This window comes from Lepidochelys kempii, chromosome 2 (genome assembly GCF_965140265.1).
Source record: "Lepidochelys kempii isolate rLepKem1 chromosome 2, rLepKem1.hap2, whole genome shotgun sequence".
NCBI lineage: Eukaryota > Metazoa > Chordata > Testudines > Cheloniidae > Lepidochelys > Lepidochelys kempii.
The window spans coordinates 256,226,830-256,247,916 of record NC_133257.1 but is presented as its reverse complement, the minus strand read 5'-3'; the positions used below and the strand labels follow the sequence as shown (position 1 = coordinate 256,247,916).

The 21,087-nt window shown below is 42.7% G+C and overlaps 1 protein-coding gene across 2 annotated transcripts in view; it reads right to left on the bottom strand.

The window, feature by feature from the left end:
- Positions 1-21,087, bottom strand: part of ACVR2B (activin A receptor type 2B) — a 172,577-nt gene that overhangs the window by 40,365 nt on the left and 111,125 nt on the right. For both annotated transcript variants that reach the window (XM_073334660.1, XM_073334659.1), the window contains exon 2: positions 2,351-2,558. In XM_073334660.1, coding sequence (XP_073190761.1) covers positions 2,351-2,558 — 208 coding nt within the window. The remainder of the gene's footprint in view (positions 1-2,350; positions 2,559-21,087) is intronic.

Sequence of the window (21,087 nt, the reverse complement as noted above, 5' to 3'; positions counted from 1 at the left end):
AGATAAGAATCTGTATAGATTCTTACACCACTTCTATGCCCTAACAGTTTAGATGAGATTAAAGGACAGAGTTAAGATTGCTCTAGGAACCATAACCCTAAATGTCCTGACCTTCATATCATTAATATCTCAACCTTAGTGTTGCAGCAAGGTACCGTTTGGCATATAACGCTAACCATTATCTATGTTACTAAGCAAAAGACACTAGAATTTGATAGAACATGGAGACTGTCCTTTTTCCAGGAGACACCTCATAGGTAATTAAGTAGCAACATAGCTGCATCCCAACAAGATTGCCCTTGGGAGCCCAGCAGCTTGCGTATGTGTGTGCTGAACACAAAAGCCAGTAAAGGCCATGAGGATATTAATGCAGTTGCATTTGTTTTAAAGGCCTGTTTGTCACATTTTATCATTTCTCCTGGGATCAAAGCATAACAGCATGGGGCAACTAAAAGGCCTCCATCAAGATACAAACTGAACACTCAAGAAGTGTATAATTAAAACTGACTTGGTTAATTAAAATCTTTCTAAAAATTCAAAATGGAGTTTTCACTATTTATGTTGTTTGTTAACACCTGGTATCTCACTCAGCTTGGACCATGAAACTAGACTGGTCAGTTTGTACCTTCTGGTTCTCGTGCCACAGGGTTAGTGTGTTATAAGCATGTGTTCTCAATTTTGGGCATTTGAACAGGTTTTAACATATTGCAACCAACCATCCTTTCTTTCTTTACAACTAGATGGGAGGGGTTGGAAGGCCCAGAAACATTCTTCTGTTGTAATGCAGGATAATAGTATGGAAGAGGTTGAGAACCAGTGCATTACAGCATGGGGGCATTGTGTTATACCATGCACCTGTCATAGTGCTGCTGTATTTGGGAGCATATGCTATGAGCGGAAATCTGGTTATGCTAAACACTTCTGTTTGAAAACAGAAAATGGTAGTGAAATGTTCCTATGAGGATCAGCACTACAATGACTAAGGAGTCTGGGAGGACTGGTGGGTGTGTGTGTGTGTGTGTGTGTGTGTGTGTGTGTGTGTGTGTGTGTGTGTGTGTGTGTGTGTGTGTGTGTGTGTGTGTGTGTGTAATCTAAATGAATATGGAGCTTGACTCTGCAACTTCTAGGATGGTGGGTGTAGTGGAAAAATAACCCAGCTACAAATATTTGAAGGAATAAGAGGAATTACTTATGAGCTATATGGAGAGGCAGAATTGCTCAGAGGAATGGGATAGAGCTAGGAACAATTTCAATAAATAGGACAAACTTTTTGACTTGGGGCCAAATTTGGCCCTGACTTAATCCCAGGGATTTCAATAAGGTTGCACAGGAAATAAGTTCAAGTAGAATTTCATATGAGATCTAAACTCCAGAATGGTCTCTCCCAAGTAGTGGTGGAAATCTCATGTCTTAAAATATTTAAGATCAGACAGGATAAAATAATTAGGAAATATACAGTTGGGAATAATCTATTTTCCTGCAAAAGCAGGATCAGTTCTATTTTGGCATTTAAATAATAGAACCAGACCATCATCTTGATGACCCAGTACCTTTTTGCCCATACCTCTGAGTGCTAAGATTCTACTATACTACCTTCTAGCTACAATTTTTTAAACTAAAAAGTATCTTAGGCTCAGAACTAGTGGACAGTGTTCCTCCAAACTTTGAAACTAAGGTAAACTTTTTAAAAATTGCAATTGTTCTCCTTAGATAACATAGCATTGGGTTACCCAAACTTATGAGGCAAGACCATATTTTCCTAAAATCCAAGCTCTTTAATACATCCACACCCTTCACACAGCTGTGCCCATCTCCCCCTACAGCTGGTTACAGACAGCACCATACTCCAACACACTTGTACTTCAATGGTCCATCCCCCCCAGTCCCTGCCAAACTACAATTCTACCCTCAACCCAGCTAGCATGGACAGGGAGTAAAGAACCCCTTTACAATATCATTAAAGCAAGACCATCCCAAACCCTAATACTCCCTAAGATCTGTGTTTTTCTAGACAGCTCCAAATGACTCCATGTTTTCCCTTATGTAGCCAAGTACTCTTGGAAGAACATATTGCTCTTCACTCAATGGTACAGGACACATTTTTCAGAGCATGCCAGAATTGCTGAGCTTTCCTATAAAAAAAAATGCCCCATAAAAGGGCCTTTTGTGGCTTCCATATTGAAAGCAAAGAGTTAAGTGAGAATTTTGAGATATATACAAGCAATTAAAGCAAGTTAATAAGGTCCAGTTGAATTTGGCTACTTCTGGACATCACTAATACCATTTGAAAGCCTTTCCCACTTGAAATACAATTTAAATTTGTGTCTCAAGTGATCAGGATGGCTATTACCTGTCATAGCAGTTGAAGTCATCTAACCAGCAGCCTTTCTTCACCAACTCAATGGAGCCAGAGTTGTTTCTCCAAGAAGCATAGCAATGGAGCCGTTTGTCCTTCTCTCCTTCACAGCGTTCCACGCCACTCTGATTGGTCTTCTCCAGCTCCCAGTTGGCATTGTAGTAGATGCATTCTCTCGTCTCTGCCTCCCCATGACCTGGCCCTGAGTATCCAAAACCAAAATATGCTTACATGAAACCAAAGTTAAATACATGAAAAGACATTTCCACGTGCTTAACTGCTGAGCGTCAGTGAGGTGGATAAACTACTTAGTGTGCATGTTTTATCTTTATCTATACTTTATATGGAACACAGCACTGTAACAGCTGAGCATATCACATTTAATTAACTCATTTATCTTCCCCACCCCTGTGAGGCAGAGAAGTATTATTCTCATTCTGTAGACAGGGAATTAACCCACAGAGTGGTTATGAGATTTGCTCAAGGTCAGACAGGAAATCTATGGGAAAACTAAGAATTGAACAGCGATCTCCTTGAGTGTCAATCCAGTGCCTTAACCACAAGATCATCCTAGAAGGAAGTGTAATGTTCAAGTGACGACCAACGTCCTGCAGAGAGTTGTGTGGCCTCACCTTCAGTACAGGACTACAGTCCACAAAGGCCTAGGTCTGGAATGTGTTGTGTCACCTTAAACTGAGTGGGCTCCACTTAACTCAAAACATAGCATTATGAGATATACCTTCTCATTAAGTAGGGGGATGCTGGAATCTTCTCTTTTACCATGGGAACCTAGTGAAACCCAGGGCCCCTGGAAAGCTGTTACAGGTATGCTTGACATTTCTCTGGTGTGACAATAATGGAAAATTAACATAAGTGCAACCAACATTTCAGTACTATTAGTAGGCCAGCTTACAAAGAAAAGACACTTCCAAAAATCATCATCATGCCTAAGTGGAGTAAATGAAATTTTGTATGCCCTAACCATCAAAGGAAGCTAGTGTTTTGCTGAACCGTCAAACAGCGTAATCACTTCCCTCACCAAGACAGAAACATTCTATCTGAAGGATAAGGTTCCTTTGGGGTCTGAGGAATTATTCGTGATGGGTGAAATTCACCTTGTGCCTCACCTTAGTCCCACTTACACAATATTATAGCAAATGAATATACATTTCTGGAGGTGTAAGTGGGGCATCAGCCTCAGGCTGGGTCTCTGCACACGGGTGAATTTCATCCGACATGATTCCCCTCTCCCCTCCGCCATTAAGTTGATTGAGGCATACACAGTAACTGGTTTGAGTTAAATAAGCCACCATGAACTGGTGAAAGCAAGGAGTCTCTCATCGTCCTATTGATACTAACTAGAAGCCAAGCAGTAACAAGGCCTCATGGGAGTCAAAATGAAATGCTGCCAGAAACTGTTACACTGATCCAAAGTACCAAAAGAATTTTTTTTAATTGAAAAAGGGATCAACTATGAGATGAACAGATCTCACTCAGACATGCACAGTGTTATATCTCAAAAATCCTAGCTTTGTTACAGACATATTCTGTATGAGGTATTTTATAGACTAGCGTTAAAAGTAGGAGGAGAAATCAAATGCAACAAGACACGTCAAGAACAGAGTATAAATAGAAACCCCAGAAACATCACCACTGAGCCATAAATAGCAGGTTGCTTTTTAAACGCCTGCTGAGATGCTGAACTATAAACACATTACACACAACCAGGAATAGTTAAGTTTTCAAATTAGTATTATCCTCTTAGGCTGTAGCCATACTGCCATGGGATCACGCAAGTTAAAACAAGGTCAGGCCTGGTCATTACACTTTGACAGGTTGCTTCCAAGGAAAAATCTAGGTATTGGCAATTCAGTAAACAACATTGAATCAATCCTCCAGCATGGTGATAAAGGAACAATCGTGCTGCTAGAAGTGTCATTATCTTGCTGAGATGTAAAATCAAGCTCCTGACTCCTTGTGGCTAATGAAAATCTCAATGCACTTTCAGGGTTCAATTCTGCACGCTTTACAATTTATCTTGGGGTGAAGGCACTTAGTCCCCATTACTACAGTTATCTTAGCACCGCACAATCGCTAACGTTTATCCAAAAAACCACCCCATGAGGTAGGGCAGGGCTATTATCCGCACTTTACAGATGAAGAACTGAGGCACAGAGAGATTAAGTGACTTGCCCAAAGTCATACAGGAAACCTGTGGCAGAGCAAGGAATTCAACTCAGGTCTTCCAAATCCCAGACTAGCATCTTAACCACTGGATCAGCCTTCCTTTCTACAGCCTATAACCTCCTGATGTGCATTAAATCTTCCTTACTTCCTCTCTGAATTGTTGTAGGGTGAGAAGACTTGCCTCCATTTCACTGGTGGATGTACATCTGTAGAGAGCTTGGAGAGCAGTCTGCATTCAAGGTGCTATCCTTGTGTAAATTTAGCCTTGTCTACACCAGGAAATCAGCCTATTACTGACAAGTGGTGCTGAACAAGGTTTAAGTACAAGGATGGACCAGGACAAGCCATGGCTTCTGAAATGGTGCGGAACATGGTTTGCCCTGAGCCATTCTTGCAGTTACACCTTGCTGTGCACCAAGTCAGCTGCCCTGGTTACATGACTTGACCTATCTTCAGCACTGGGTAATTACTCTGGTGTGGGGTAGACAGACTGGAAGAACTCTTTCTATTTTTAAGAGGTGTTTAATTCTCCAATACCTCTTTTTTTCCCCCCAAGAAGAATGTTTAATCTGTATCATGGGAGAGATTTAAAAGGGTGGGAAATAGCCATAAAGTGGAGCTTCAAAACAAAATTATATTCAAAACGCACACAGGAGAGTTCAATTTTAACAGCACCTGAATTTTTTAATCAGCATTTGCAAATCTCCATCCAAGTCCTCCTCTGACAAGTTGCTTACTATAGTAAAAACCAGCCAAAAATATCCCCAGACAAAGAGAAGAGTCAATATTGTTTCTTCTCCACAAAGCCTTTGCATTTGATCTGTTGATATTTACATGACAATTTGTTATAGAATTAAGCCAGTCTCTTAAATACCCAGTGAAATCAGCAGCAAATAACGGAGAATTGTCTTGTGTGCAGGAAAGTAAGGGATGCCTTTTTTTCTTTTAAAGCTATGAATGAATGTCTATGCTTTATTGTAATGTGTAACATGGCTTCCATCTTAAACAGTTGCTGATTGCTAGCTAATATTCAACATAATCTTCTGGTCTTCTCTAGAAAATGATTGCTCAAACAAAGAATGCATAAAGATCAAGAATTCAGTAAAATCTTCTCCACAGAACCAAAAAGAGGGAGAATATTCCCCAACTTTCCACTAAGCTTCCTGGAGTGAGATTTTTTCTCTTTCTTCCCTGCCCAAACCTCCTAGACAGCAGCCTCACCTAGCGAGCCGAACAGAGGGTTGGTAGCCCCCGATTCTAGCCCCAGCTCAGACAACTCTCTGTATAACCTCGGGTACAAATGCATAACCTCCACTACCCCCTCTGGAAAGTGGGGAGAACATAATGCGCAAGGATGTTGTGATGAGTAATGTTTGCACCGTACTTTGGAAAGGAAATGTAAAAAGCTGTAGTTGTAGTTCTGGGACCAGAAAGCAGCAGACACGTGAGCATGAGAAATTCTGTAATGAGCCTGGGGCGCCCCCCCCCAGAACATGGGTCTTCTCTGCAGCAAGCTTCAAACTAAGGATCAGACTTGTTTCCAAAAAACCTAAATCTACATCCAGCAAATATGCCAAAACCCCTTTGGTGTCTTATCCGCACCACACGTCCACCCGCGTTACAGAAAAAAACGGTTTTCTTTGTTTTTTAAAAATAGCCCTTAAGGGTAGTTGTCTTAAAGAGACACCTCTTTATAAACTGCACTGTTTGCAACATACTCTTAGTCCCAAAAAGTCATTTGGCAAGTGTCTTATCCTGCTGTGTTTCTACAGCGACAAGGACTAAGGTGGGACCCTTTTGTTTCTCTCCAGGACAGTCTCAGCAGGCAGTTGCACACCTTTAGGAATGAGTGTTAAATTACCCGCAGCTGCAGTTCAACCTTCTGTAATGGGTCACGTTGAGCCCTGGTCTACACTACAAACTTAGGACAGTATAATTATGTTGCTCAGGGGCGTGGAAAACCCACACGCCTGAGCAATGCAGTTATACTGACCTAGCTGCCAGCATAGGCCCTACTATATCGATGGGAGGGCTTCTCCCATCAACATAGCTACCGCTTCTCAGAGAGGTGGAGTATCTACACTGATGGGAGAATCTCTCCCACCAACCTAGGTAGCGTCTTCTCTAAGCACTACAGCTGCACCATAGCAGCGCTGTAAGTGTAGACAAGCTCTGTGACAAGTGATGTGAAGTTGGTAGCAAAACGCATTCTTTGCGGCCTCTGTATTAAACCACATTAAGGTAAACTGAATGAAGGTGGGGAGGCTTAAACAGGTTGGCAATATCCCTTGAAGGAAGAAAGCACCATGTAGGTGTCACTTCATAGCTTGTGTAGTCCCTTTTAATAACTAAAATGAAAGCTCTATTCAAGAAACATGTTGAGTCAAGATAGAGTGCATAAAAATTAGTACAGTATAGTGGGTAATTTACCAAAATTTTGGACCTGATTTGCAGAACTACAGAGCTTTGTAAATACAAATGCATGCACAACTTATTTATTTGCATGCCTATATGGCTATTTGTCCACGTAATTTTACATTATAGGATGACCACGCTTGCACACTGAATTGCTGCAGTTGCATGTACCAAATAAGCAACTATGCATACACATTTGCATACATAATTATGAAAACCAAGCCATGTGTGTCTTACTGGGTTACCTATAACAGATCAGGGAGCTATTAAAGGAGAGACATAAGCCACCAAGGAAACAAAGAGGACCCAGAAAAATGTATGCATAGAGTGTTTGGCTTGAATAATACCTCAAATCATACCAAAGGCCAGCATAGTGGTGAAAATAGACTCTGTATTTGTCCATAAAAATCAACATCGGTCTTAAAACAAACAAACAAAAAAAAAAACCACCACCACGTTTTTCGAAGTCACACCTCTTTCCCCATATAAAAGCTGCAGCACAACCACCACCAAAAATCTCTTAAATGGGGTGGACTTCATTATACACCTAATAGGCCTGGAAAAACACTAAATGAGCACCCAGCCTCACCTCTAAAGGGTCTTGAACAGATCCACCTTTACAAAGTGCTTCTAAAACTGCTTATTCCCTCACCATAAATGGAAATTAAAGGAACCATCACAAGAGTGAAATGCCTGCAAGATGCATGGAAACTTTAAAAAAACACCATAATACAGGTTCAAACTATATGTGTAATCCCAATTAAAAAACAAACAAAAAAAAGAGACCAAAAAATGCCACCAAGGCTAAACAGACTAAAGAGGCGCTTAGAAGCAAAAAGGCATCCTTTAAAAATTGGAAGTTAAATCCTAGTGAGGAAAATAGGAAAGAACAAACTCTGGCAAGTCAACTGCAAAAGTATACTTAGGTAGGCCAAAAAAGAATTTGAAAAGCAACTAGCAAAAGACAGAAAAACTAACGGCAAAAAAAATTGTAAGTAAATCAGAAGCAGGAAGGCCGCCAAACAGTGGGGCCGTGCGGTGCTAAAAGAATACTCAAGGAAGATAAAGCCATTGCGAAGAAGCTAAATGAATTCTTTGCATCAGTCTACACTGCAGAGGATATGAGGGAGATTCCCTCACCTGAGCCATTCTTTACAGGTGACAAATCAGAGGAACTGTCCCAGATTGAGGTGTCAGCAGGAGGTGGTTCTGGAACAAATTGATAAATTTAACAGTAATAAATCATCAGGACCAGATGGTAGTCACTGAGGAGTTCTGAAGTAACTAAAAAAATGAAATTGCAAAACTGCTGTCTGTGGTGTGTAACCTATTGCTTAAAATCAGTCTCTGCATCAGATGACTGCAGATAACTAATAGGATGCCTATTTTTAAATAAGGCTCCAGAGGCAATCCTGGCAATTACAGGCCAGTAAGCCTAACTTCAGTACCAGGCAACTGGGTTGAAAACGTAGTAAAGAACAGAATTATCAGACACAGATGAACATAATATGGTGGGGAAGAATCAACACAGGTTTTGTAAAGGGAAATCATGCCTCACCAATCAATTAGAATTCTCTGAGGGGGGTTAAACATCTGGACACAAGTGATCCAGTGGATATAGTGTACTTGGACTTTCAAAAAGCCTTGGACAAAAGGCTTACCAAAAGCTTAAGCAAAGTAAGCAATCATGGGATCAGAGGGAAGGTCCTCTCATGGATCAGCAACTGGTTAAAACATAGGAAACAAAGAATAGAAATAAATGGCCGGTTTTCACAGTGGGGAAGAGGTAAATAATGGAGTTCCCCAAGGACCTCTACTGGGACCAGTGCTGTTCAACATATTCATAAATAACCTGGAAAGGGGGATAGACAGTGAGGTGGCAATGTCTGTAGATGATACAAAATTTCTCAAGATAGCTCTTCCCAGTCAACCTTGGACATAACTACAAAGGGATATCACAAAACTAGGTGACTGGACAACAAAATGGCAGATTAATTTCAATGCTGATAAATGCAAGTCATGCACACTGGAAATCATAATCCCAACTAAACATTCAAAATGATGGAGTCTAAATTAGCTGTTACCACTCAAGAAAGATAGTGGAGTCATTGTGAATAGTTCTCTGAAAAACATTAGGAAAGGGATATATAATAAGACAGAAAATATCATAATGCCACTATATAAATCCATGGTATGCCCAGACCTTGAATACTGACAGCAGTTCTGGTCACCCCATCTCAGAAACTATACATTAGAATTGGAAAGAGTACAGAGAAAGGAAACAAAAATGATTATGGGAATGGAACAGCTTCCATATGAGGAGAGATGAAAAAGACTGGGACTGTTCATCTTAGAAAAGAGATGACTCGGGGAGGCGGGGGAAGAGATTTGCCAGAAGTTTATAAAATCATGAATGGTGTGGAAAACATGAATAAGAACATTATTTACCCCTTCACATAACACATGAACCAGGGGTCACCCAATGACATTAATAGGCAGCTGTCATAAATAAAGGGAAGGGTAAACCCCTTTGAAATCCCTCCTGGCCAGGGGAAAGCTCCTCTGACCTGTAAAGGGTTAAGAAGCTAAGGGTAACCTCGCTGGCACCTGACCAAAATGACCAATGAGGAGACAAGATACTTTCAAAAGCTGGGAGGAGGGAGAGAAACAAAGGGTCTGTGTCTGTCGGTAGTTGTCTTGGCCGGGGACAGAACAGGAATGGAGTCTTAGAACTTTTAGTAAGTAATCTAGCTAGGTATGTGTTAGATTATGATTTCTTTAAATGGCTGAGAAAAGAATTGTGCTGAATAGAATAACTATTTCTGTCTGTGTACCTTTTTTGTAACTTAAGGTTTTGCCTAGAGGGGTTCTCTATGTTTTTGAATCTAATTACCCTGTAAGATATCTACCATCCTGATTTTACAGGGGGGATTTCTTTATTTCTATTTACTTCTATTTTTTATTAAAAGTCTTCTTGTAAAACACTGAATGCTTTTTCATTGTTCTCAGATCCAAGGGTTTGGGTCTGTGGTCACCTATGCAAATTGGTGAGGCTTTTTATCCAACATTTCCCAGGAAAGGGGGGGTGCAAGTGTTGGGAGGATTGTTCATTGTTCTTAAGATCCAAGGGTCTGGGTCTGTAGTCACCTAGGCAAATTGGTGAGGCTTTTTACCAAACCTTGTCCAGGAAGTGGGGTGCAAGGTTTTGGGAAGTATTTTGGGGGGAAGGACGCGTCCAAACAGCTCTTCCCCAGTAACCAGTATTAGTTTGGTGGTGGTAGCGGCCAGTCCAAGGATAACGGATGTAAATTTTGTACCTTGGGGAAGTTTTGACCTAAGCTGGTAAAGATAAGCTTAGGAGGTTTTTCATGCAGGTCCCCACATCTGTACCCTAGAGTTCAGAGTGGGGGAGGAACCGTGACATGGTGGCACAGTGGTGGGATTAACCTGAAATCATTTTGAGATCCAGTTGAGATTTTTTTGAACTAGAAATACAGATTTTAAAAAGGAATTTTTAGGAAGTCCAGAAAGCAGCTTTGAAACTGAAAGCAGCTTGGTTTCTCTCTGCTTTGTGGCCAAGCAGAGACAAAAGGGGATTATCTTGTGAATTGCAGGTTTTCTTTGCCTGGAGGCAGGGTACTTAACTCCTGCAGGGAAATTCACAGTCTTCCAACCCAGAGGTTTTTTTTTTTCTTTTCTTCCTAAAAGTAAATAGGGGGTTTGTGCTCTACCCATTTGCCTGGAGACAAAAAAGTGGCAGGGTTTTTTTTTAGGATTTTGATTTTTTTTTGTTTTACAAGGAGCACAGGTTTGAAAAGAAATTTTTTTTTTCTTTGGGCTGGGTAAGCAGGTTTCCAAGTAGTTGGAGGTTTTTTGCTTTAATTTGGGCCCAGAGCAGAGACAAGGGAATTGTCTTTTTCTGTAGGCTGACAATCACTATCAGAGAATAGGTATTCTATTCCAGCACAGCAAAATTTTACAGCCAAGTTTTGTTTGTTTATTTCTAAACCTCGGGTGTAAAGTTAGTTAAAAACAGAGAGGTTAGAATGGCCAAATCCTCGGCTCGACTACAGCTGGAATTAGCCAAATTTCAGGCTGAGGAAAAACAAAGGGAACATGAAAGACAGATAGAACTCATGCGGCTGGAGAAGGAGGTACAGGAGGCTGCCCACAAGAGGGAAATGGAGGCAAGGAAGCATGTGGAGGAGATGGAGAGGATAAAGGCCCAGCAGAATATACCAACAAACCCTAGCAATCCTTCTCCAGGTACCACTTCCCATCCCAGAAAGTTCCCCACCTACAAGGCAGGTGATGATACTGAGGCCTTCTTAGAAAACTTCGAAAGGGCCTGCCTTGGGTACAACATCTCTACTGACCAATACATGGTAGAGTTGAGGCCGCAGCTCAGTGGACCCTTAGCTGAGGTGGCAGCTGAAATGCCTAAAGAACATATGAACAAGTATGAACTGTTTAAATCCAAGGGGAGAGTCAGAATGGGGATAACACCCGAGCAGTCTCGTCGGAGGTTCCGAGCCCTAAGGTGGAAACCAGACATGTCATTTACCCGACATGCCTACCACATTGTGAAACATTGGGATGCCTGGATATCAGGAGCAAGTGTTGAATCTCCAGTAAATTTGCCCTTCCTAATGCAAATGGAACAATTCTTAGAGGGTGTTCCTGAGGAAATAGAAAGATACATCCTAGATGGGAAACCCAAAACTGTAATCGAGGCAGGAGAGATTGGAGCCAGATGGGTGGAGGTGGCAGAGAAGAAGAAAACTGGTCGCAGTTGGAGCGGAGACCAGAAGGGACCACCCCAGACCACACCCTATTACCGGGGGCCGCCCAAAGCCCCACCTACCTCCCAAAGAACCCTCCAGACCCCTTATCGTCCCACCACCCCGTTCTCCAGCAACCCACCTCGCCCCGGTGACCCGTCAGCTGGACGATGTTTTAAATGTAACGAGCTGGGGCATGTAAAGGCCAACTGCCCCAAGAACCCCAACAGATTACAGTTCATTGCACCGGAATCACACCAGAGGTCCACAGGCCCAGATACCTCCCAGATACCCTTGGAGCGGAGGGAAACTGTGAGTGTGGGCGGGAAGAAGGTCACCGCGTGGAGGGACACCGGAGCACAAGTGTCAGCTATCCATGCTTCCTTAGTGGACCCCAATTTAATCAACCCAGAGATCCAAGTGACGATTCAACCCTTCAAGTCCAACTCTTTCAATTTGCCTACAGCCAAGTTGCCTGTCCAGTACAAGGGCTGGTCAGGAATGTGGACTTTTGCAGTCTATGATGATTATCCCATCCCCATGCTGTTGGGGGAAGACTTGGCCAATCATGTGAAGCAGGCCAAGAGGGTGGGAACGGTCACCCGCAGCCAGGCTAAACAAGCCGTGGGGCCTAGCTCTGTTCCGGAAACTTCTATCAGGGCCCGGTCAGAGGTGATGGACCCGGACCCCAGGCCAATGTCTGCAACAGCAGTAGTGGATCCAGTCCCAGAGACCCAGACGGAACCAGTCCCAGAACCGGAACCAGCCAAACAACCAACACCAGACCCCGTGCCAGCACTGAATCCAGTACTTGCAACCTCAACACCAGAGGGCCCCACCGAACCTGAACTGGCAGCAGCCAATAACCCTACACAAGAGGCTCAGCCGGAGCCTGAATCCCAACATAGTGCACCAGCGGAGAGCGGTTCACAGTCAACAGAAACAGCTCCATCCCCTATATCGCTTCCAGAGGGACCAAGCCTATGTCCCCAATCCAATGAGGAACTGATGTCTCCCGCATCAAGGGAACAGTTCCAGACCGAACAGGAAGCAGATGAAAGCCTCCAGAGAGCGTGGACGGCGGCACGGAGCAACCCACCGCCTCTCAGCTCTTCTAATCGATCCAGAGAATTAAAGGTTTGTCAGTTTACAGCCCAGGGAGGAGACGACGCTGAGTGGCCTGAAGGTGTCTATTACGAAGGGAAATGTGCTGGTGGTGTGGAAGAGGTGAACCTCTCCATGACCCTTGGGCGTATGCAGCGACAGCAGATCCAGGAGCTGTGCACTAGCTACGCGCCAACGTTCTCAGCCACCCCAGGACTGACTGAACGGGCATACCACTCCATTGACACAGGTAATGCTCACCCAATTAGGGTCCACCCTTACCGGGTGTCTCCTCAAGCTAAAACTGCTATAGAACGGGAGATCCAGGATATGTTACAGATGGGTGTAATCCGCCCCTCTGAAAGTGCATGGGCATCTCCAGTGGTTCTAGTTCCCAAACCAGATGGGGAAATACGTTTTTGCGTGGACTACCGTAAACTAAATGCTGTAACTCGCCCAGACAACTATCCAATGCCACGCACTGATGAACTATTAGAGAAACTGGGACGGGCCCAGTTCATCTCTACCTTGGACTTAACCAAGGGGTACTGGCAGGTACCGCTAGATGAATCTGCCAAGGAAAGGTCAGCCTTCATCACACATCTCGGGCTGTATGAATTTAATGTACTCCCTTTCGGGCTGCGAAATGCACCCGCCACTTTCCAAAGACTTGTAGATGGTCTCCTAGCGGGATTAGGAGAATATGCAGTCGCCTACCTTGACGATGTGGCCATATTTTCAGATTCCTGGGCAGACCACCTGGAACATCTACAAAAAGTCCTTGAGCGCATAAGGGAGGCAGGACTAACTGTTAAGGCTAAGAAGTGTCAAATAGGCCTAAACAGAGTGACTTACCTTGGACACCAGGTGGGTCAAGGAACTATCAGCCCCCTACAGGCCAAAGTGGATGCTATCCAAAAGTGGCCTGTCCCAAAGTCAAAGAAACAGGTTCAATCCTTCTTAGGCTTGGCCGGTTATTACAGACGATTTGTACCGCACTACAGCCAAATCGCTGCCCCACTGACAGACCTAACCAAAAAGAAACAGCCAAATGCTGTTCAGTGGACCGGAAAGTGTCAGAAGGCCTTTAACAAGCTTAAAGCGACACTCATGTCTGACCCTGTACTAAGGGCCCCAGACTTTGACAAACCGTTCCTAGTAACCACAGATGCATGCGAGCGTGGTGTGGGAGCAGTTTTAATGCAGAAAGGACCTGATCAAGAATTCCACCCTGTAGTGTTTCTCAGCAAAAAACTGTCTGAGAGGGAAAGCAACTGGTCAGTCACTGAAAAAGAATGTTATGCCATTGTCTACGCTCTGGAAAAGCTACGCCCATATGTTTGGGGACGGCGTTTCCACCTGCAAACCGACCATGCTGCACTAAAGTGGCTTCACACCGTCAAAGAAACTAACAAAAAACTTCTTCGGTGGAGTTTAGCTCTCCAAGATTTTGATTTCGACATCCAACACATCTCAGGAGCTTCTAACAAAGTGGCTGATGCACTCTCCCGTGAAAGTTTCCCAGAATCAACTGGTTAAAATCGTCCTTGAGATGTGGAAAATATTGTTAGTCTTTATGTACTTGGTAGTATATTTAGAGATGCATGTGTCTTATTAACTCTGTTTTCCTAGAGCTCCAGGAAGAAATCCCAGCCAGTGTTTCACCCTAGCTGAGATTTGGGGGGCGTGTCATAAATAAAGGGAAGGGTAAACCCCTTTGAAATCCCTCCTGGCCAGGGGAAAGCTCCTCTCACCTGTAAAGGGTTAAGAAGCTAAGGGTAACCTCGCTGGCACCTGACCAAAATGACCAATGAGGAGACAAGATACTTTCAAAAGCTGGGAGGAGGGAGAGAAACAAAGGGTCTGTGTCTGTCGGTAGTCGTCTTGGCCGGGGACAGAACAGGAATGGAGTCTTAGAACTTTTAGTAAGTAATCTAGCTAGGTATGTGTTAGATTATGATTTCTTTAAATGGCTGAGAAAAGAATTGTGCTGAATAGAATAACTATTTCTGTCTGTGTAGCTTTTTTGTAACTTAAGGTTTTGCCTAGAGGGGTTCTCTATGTTTTTGAATCTAATTACCCTGTAAGATATCTACCATCCTGATTTTACAGGGGGGATTTCTTTGTTTCTATTTACTTCTATTTTTTATTAAAAGTCTTCTTGTAAAACACTGAATGCTTTTTCATTGTTCTCAGATCCAAGGGTTTGGGTCTGTGGTCACCTATGCAAATTGGTGAGGCTTTTTATCCAACATTTCCCAGGAAAGGGGGGGTGCAAGTGTTGGGAGGATTGTTCATTGTTCTTAAGATCCAAGGGTCTGAGTCTGTAGTCACCTAGGCAAATTGGTGAGGCTTTTTACCAAACCTTGTCCAGGAAGTGGGGTGCAAGGTTTTGGGAAGTATTTTGGGGGGAAGGACGCGTCCAAACAGCTCTTCCCCAGTAACCAGTATTAGTTTGGTGGTGGTAGCGGCCAGTCCAAGGATAACGGATGTAAATTTTGTACCTTGGGGAAGTTTTGACCTAAGCTGGTAAAGATAAGCTTAGGAGGTTTTTCATGCAGGTCCCCACATCTGTACCCTAGAGTTCAGAGTGGGGGAGGAACCGTGACAGCAGCAGATTTAAAACAAACGTAAAGAAGTACATCTTCACACAATGCACAATCAACCTTTGGATCATTGCCAGGGGATGTTGTGAAGGCCAAAACTATAAACTGGCTTCAAAAATAACAAAAAAAAACCTGGGTAAGTTCACGCAGGATAGGTCCATCAATGGCTATTTGCCAAGATGGTCAGGGATGCAACCCCACACTCTGGGTATCTCCAAACCTCTGACTATTAGAAGCTAGGCCTGGACAACAGGGGATGGATCACTTGATAAATTGTCCTGTTTTGTACATTCCCTCTGAAGCACAATCCTGTCAGAAGACAGGATACTGGGCTAGGAAGGCCATTTGCCTAACCCAGTATGACCATCCTTATGTAGCATAGTGGTTTAATTCTAGTTTTACTCAAATGTGTATAAATACGTAGTGAGGCAGACCATCAGCATGATAACATTTTGAGCTGAACAATTTGCTGCATCCCTGTGGATATAAGGAGTCCCTTGCTTATTTTTCCACCCTATTTATAAAGCCTTTACATTATAGGTGCTCCAAAAATAAGTCAAGATCTATACAACATGAATTTACCAAACAAAAATCCAGTTTACTGGTATTAGCATCCGTCACCAGTGCCCAAGCTTCTTCCAGGTTAATAGGCTGGCACAGCAACCTCTGCTTGATCATCCAAGTCCAGAAATGAATCAAACCGGATTGCAAGGCTTCACACCACTTCGAAGTGACATATGTCTTCAAATGGAGGAGAGGACAGGGTCTTGACTAGTTCCACTTTAAGTTAAAAATAGCTGGTACAACCAAGACCAGCTGAAAGCATTTTTGTTTTTAAAGCCATATAAGGTTTATAACTCCCTAAAACCAGAATTCAGTATAACACCGAGAACACCAGCAACAGTATGTGTAGAAGGAAGATTAGCTTGAGTTCTGTTTTCTGTCAATAGACTAACTAGGTAGCTCCCAAGACAAAAGCTCTGAAGTTTTCTGTCAATCAGTGGCTATTAAACTATTCTCAACATATATAATATCACCATGGTAACCCATGGTGATGTCATTACAGCCAGCCAGTCTCAAAGGGACAGGAGGCTTTAAGTCATTTTCCTTTAAAATTAAAAAAGGAACTTCATATTAAGAAATGCATCCTCTCTACTCACCAGGGATGACAATAACCAGGGGCTTCTATATTCACACCATGACTCAGACTTCACTTCTTCCACAGACATCTGTGTAGTGCTTCCTTCTCCTTCCCCCACTCTTTTTTTTTTTTAAACTTGGGCTCAAGTCAATTAAAGATAACAAGGACATTATTCAAAAGAATTAGATTATTATACTATTTTCTCAAACTGCCAGTATAATGAAATATAGGGAATGTATTTTTAACAGACATTAGCATCAACTTGGGGAAAGGATGCAATAAAGATTTAATTCTTTTGAATAATTTCCTGTCATTTTAAATTGAATAGGGTTTGTTTCTTTCAAAAAGTCTAGAAAAAAAGAGCCCATGAAAAACCACAGAAGCCCAGAATTGCTCAGGTAAGTATTCTTGTTTACAGAAAACAGCTCAGTGACATGGCAATGCTATCTGATTTACTGAAATATTGCACACACACACACCCCCCCCCACCACCAGTGAGGCTAATCTGTTGGCCCAAAGTGGAGGATCACTCAGAAAAAGGTTTAACAAATCATTGCTTTGCCTAGGTAAAACCGATCCAAGAAGGTTTAGCTAGGTCATTATCATTAGCACCACTACCCTGCACCAGTAAAAAAGCACTACCAGTAGTCAAACAATTTCTGGAAATAGGGCATTTTCAATTTCAGCTCAACTGGTCATTTTGATATTTTGTTTAAAGGAGGGGATCATATTATTCACCCATTAGTAAATTCTATTTTGTGTAACCTCAGTTAAGGACAAAGCCAAAATGTAATTATTTTTTCCCCTTTACATCGCTAACTCTATCTGTCTCCTCAGAAAGGTTTCGGTTCTTTAATAAAAACACCAGGGAGATCAATCAAAAGCATTTAATGCCTTGTTGCTCCTGCAGTTCATGTTTAAATGCACTTTGGGTCACAAATGAGGCAATTTGGACAGTCGGAGCTCAAACCGGATTAGTAATCACAAAAACCCAGTGGGGGATGTGTGTGTTATATTATTTGCAGAGGTGTGGTAGCTGTGTTGGTCCCAGGATATTAGAGAGAGGTGTGAGAGGTAATATCTTATTTTAATGGTCCAATAAAAAATATATTACCTCACCTACCTTGTCTGTGTTATATTAGACAGACAGACCAGTGCTGTATTTAAGAGGACAAAACACCACAAAAGTTAGGAAATTGTGCATCAGAGCAAGGCATGGCCACACAGCACTTATCTCCCTATATCTCAATGTGTGGAGTGTGGCACAATTGGGATTTATTAACATCCTATGGGATGTATGCTTCTGACCCTTTCCACAGAGTTAACAGGCAAATGCCAACCATTTCTCCATTAACCCTACTCACTAGGAGGTGTCTCTCCACAGTTTCCTTGCTTCACTAGACCAAGACATAGCCTTGCTTGACAAATGATTTCTTCAGAAGGCCTTTTTTCTCTCCCTGTATCACTGGATTTCAGATAAGCAGCCTTTATAGAGGGCAAGCTGTTGCATAGCACCATGAAATGTCTTTTGGGATATTTCTCTTAAGTCTATCTGAAATACACTTTTATATCAGCATTAATTATGAGATTATTATTTCTTTGAATTGCCATAGCACTCAAGAATCCAGTCACTCTCCACAATCCCTAGCTGTACAAACACCTAAAAAACGTCTGTTTCTGCCCCCGACTGCTTACAATCTGAGTGGAAGAAAATCTGAGCGTTTAAAAGTGAGGTTTTATATATCCTAAAGACATTTCCTATTAAAGTCAACCAAAGCAAGGAGATCCTTCTGATCAGATGTCATAGATAACTAAGCGTTTCTTTCCCACAATTTCATTGTCCACAACATTCCATCTCCCTGCTCATGACCCCATGCCACCACTGTTTTGAACCCCAGGACGGCCCTGTCAGAGACGGCTCTTCTTTTCCTAGCTCTTCTCCAGGGAGAGTGTAGTCGTGTGTTTATAACATGCAACAAGACCTATAACAAAGTAGAAAGAAGAAGTCTCTGGTGAACTACCATTGCCAGAAAGCTTCAGTGTCTGAACAGCAGTACCTCATAGGCCACACATGGTCCTCTGAGTTTCATCAGCAGGGACATTTCAAATATGCTTTCAAATGTGCTGAGTCTACTAAGACTAGGCCCAAAGTGCTTTTCTACGGATTCTGCTTGACATTTCTAAATATCACAATTCCAAATTTAATTCACTGGTAATTGGAAAAACGGTAATGCATGTAAATAGACAAGAAGATATTGAAGGTCAGGCATCAGGAAACTGTGCCCTTAAAATAGTGGCTCCCAAACTGTGGGGTGCACCCTTTAGGGGGCATGGCTAAACATTCAGGGAGGGTGCAGCAAGTCCTTGACCAGCCCCCACGGGGGACAGAGAGGAAGAACAGGCCAACCCTACTCTGCCCCCAGCTCTGCTCCCAGCCCCCTACTGGGGCTTCCAGGGGACCAGATAAGGGTAAGGGGGGAGTGAGCAAAAAATTTGGAGACCTCTGCCCTACGAACAAAAGTGTTTGTCATCTTGTCACCCTCTTGCACTCAAATAACCAAAGCTTAAGAGTTCGGCAGTGTTTTTGGTAGGATGTACAAGAAAGGAAGTAAAACGGTACAATCTCTCTTTAAACGCTAGAATAGATCATGTAAAACATGGTTTTTGAAGTCTGCCATAAATCAAAATCCAAATATTTTGGATTCTCTGTCCTGCCTAAAGGAGATGCAGTGGGAGAAACCTGCCAAGATATAAGTGACCTACTACATTGAAAGAAGAGTACTACTTGTGGCACCTTAGAGACTAACAAATTTATTTGACCTTAAGCTTTCGTGAAAGCTCATGCTCAAATAAATTTGTTAGTCTCTATGGTGCCACAAGTACTCTTTCTTTTTGCAGATACAGACCAACAAGGCTGCTACTTTGAAACCTACTACATTGACAATTTCTAGCAAGTAATGGATATGAAATATATAACGTGAGTGAAATGCACACTATTTCAACCCAGTCATTTTGTATATAGTCACTTTGTCAGCAAGTTATCTGGGCAAGTGGGAGGCTCAATGGAAGAGTTATGTTGATGTATCTATGGTAGCTAAAAGGAGATTCTGTATGCTTGGAAGTTAATTTCTCCAAGTTCCTCTTTACTACATTGTGGGTTGTAGGGTTTTTTTAACCTTTACTTGCCATGAGGCTGATAAAGGGGAAAAGGAAGTCTTGTTAGATCTTTCCTCTCCAAAGGCAAGAGACATCAAATCCCAATTCAAGTCTCAGAGAAAAATTAATTTTCTGGCCTTATGCTAGGGCCTCCACTTTGTTCATATCAGAAAATCAAACAACAGCAAGGCAGCCCCTGTTGAAGAAAGGCAGAAGGAGCTAAATGAGGAGAAGTGCTGCAGATCGAGAATAAAGGTAGTAGTTTGCTTGAGCAGCATCAGCAGAACACAAGCCTTTATTACTAGGTCCTCCTCACCTGCATAAGCACATAGGGTGCAACTCATAAGGTGAAACTTGCTGTGGTGTGACAGGCCAGAGCACAGTCCTCTGTGTGGCTCTGGCCCTGCGGTAGAGAGGTCAGGTGGCGGATGTTGCTGGTACAAAGGTGTATAGGTTGGCGGAACAGGTCTCATTGCCAATGGTAACTGCAGTAGAGCCGCATTTCTGTTCCAAAACCTCTCCACTCCTTCCACCTTGCGTAAAACTCAGAGTCCCTTTTAAAAAAAAAAGCACCGTGGGTTTGGAAGTCTTCAATTCAACCTGCACGTGCATTCTGGGGGAGTTTCTCATCATCTGCTTTCACCAGTGGTTGAAACGAGCCCTGAATAGTTCCACCATATCCTATTCATTGGAAGAGGTTGCTAAAATCATCCGCACAGTTTCTTTTAGGCTGCAAGCAGACTGATATCTGAGTCAGGCTGTTGGGGTCCCAGTTTTTGAGGACCTGATTTTGCTAGTCCTAAACTGAGTTATTGCCCAGTCCTCATACACCCTTCCAATGCCTGACAGCATCCATCAGCAAGTGTGGCCAATGCTTTTCCTCTTCTGTCAGGAAAGGTGATTAGTTTATGGCCTGACTAAAACATGCGCCAGGAGTCCAAAGTCAGGCTTGTGGCTCATTCTCCCTATTCCCATTATACCAGTTTTGTTCAGGCAGCAAAGTCTTAACTTCCTTCCTTGTACTATCATCATAGACCACTAAATTCTATGGAAGCAGGTCCTTTGGTTTATAACCAGAGATTGCAAATGGATGAGCTCACTTGAAGCTGATCTGCAGCCTCTTTTTCCATGCAGAGTCAATAAGTTATACCAATAATTCTGCAGAGCTTCAATGACACCTTGAGTTCCAGCAAAACCCATGCACGGTTGCCTGCAGACTGCTCTGATGTGCAATTTAGTGGACTAAACAAGGCACTCTGGGGGAAAAAAAAAAAATCCTAGCACAATACATGGAGTAGAACATTCCTCACTGCTGCAAGTTTTGTTTGAGTAACAAATTGT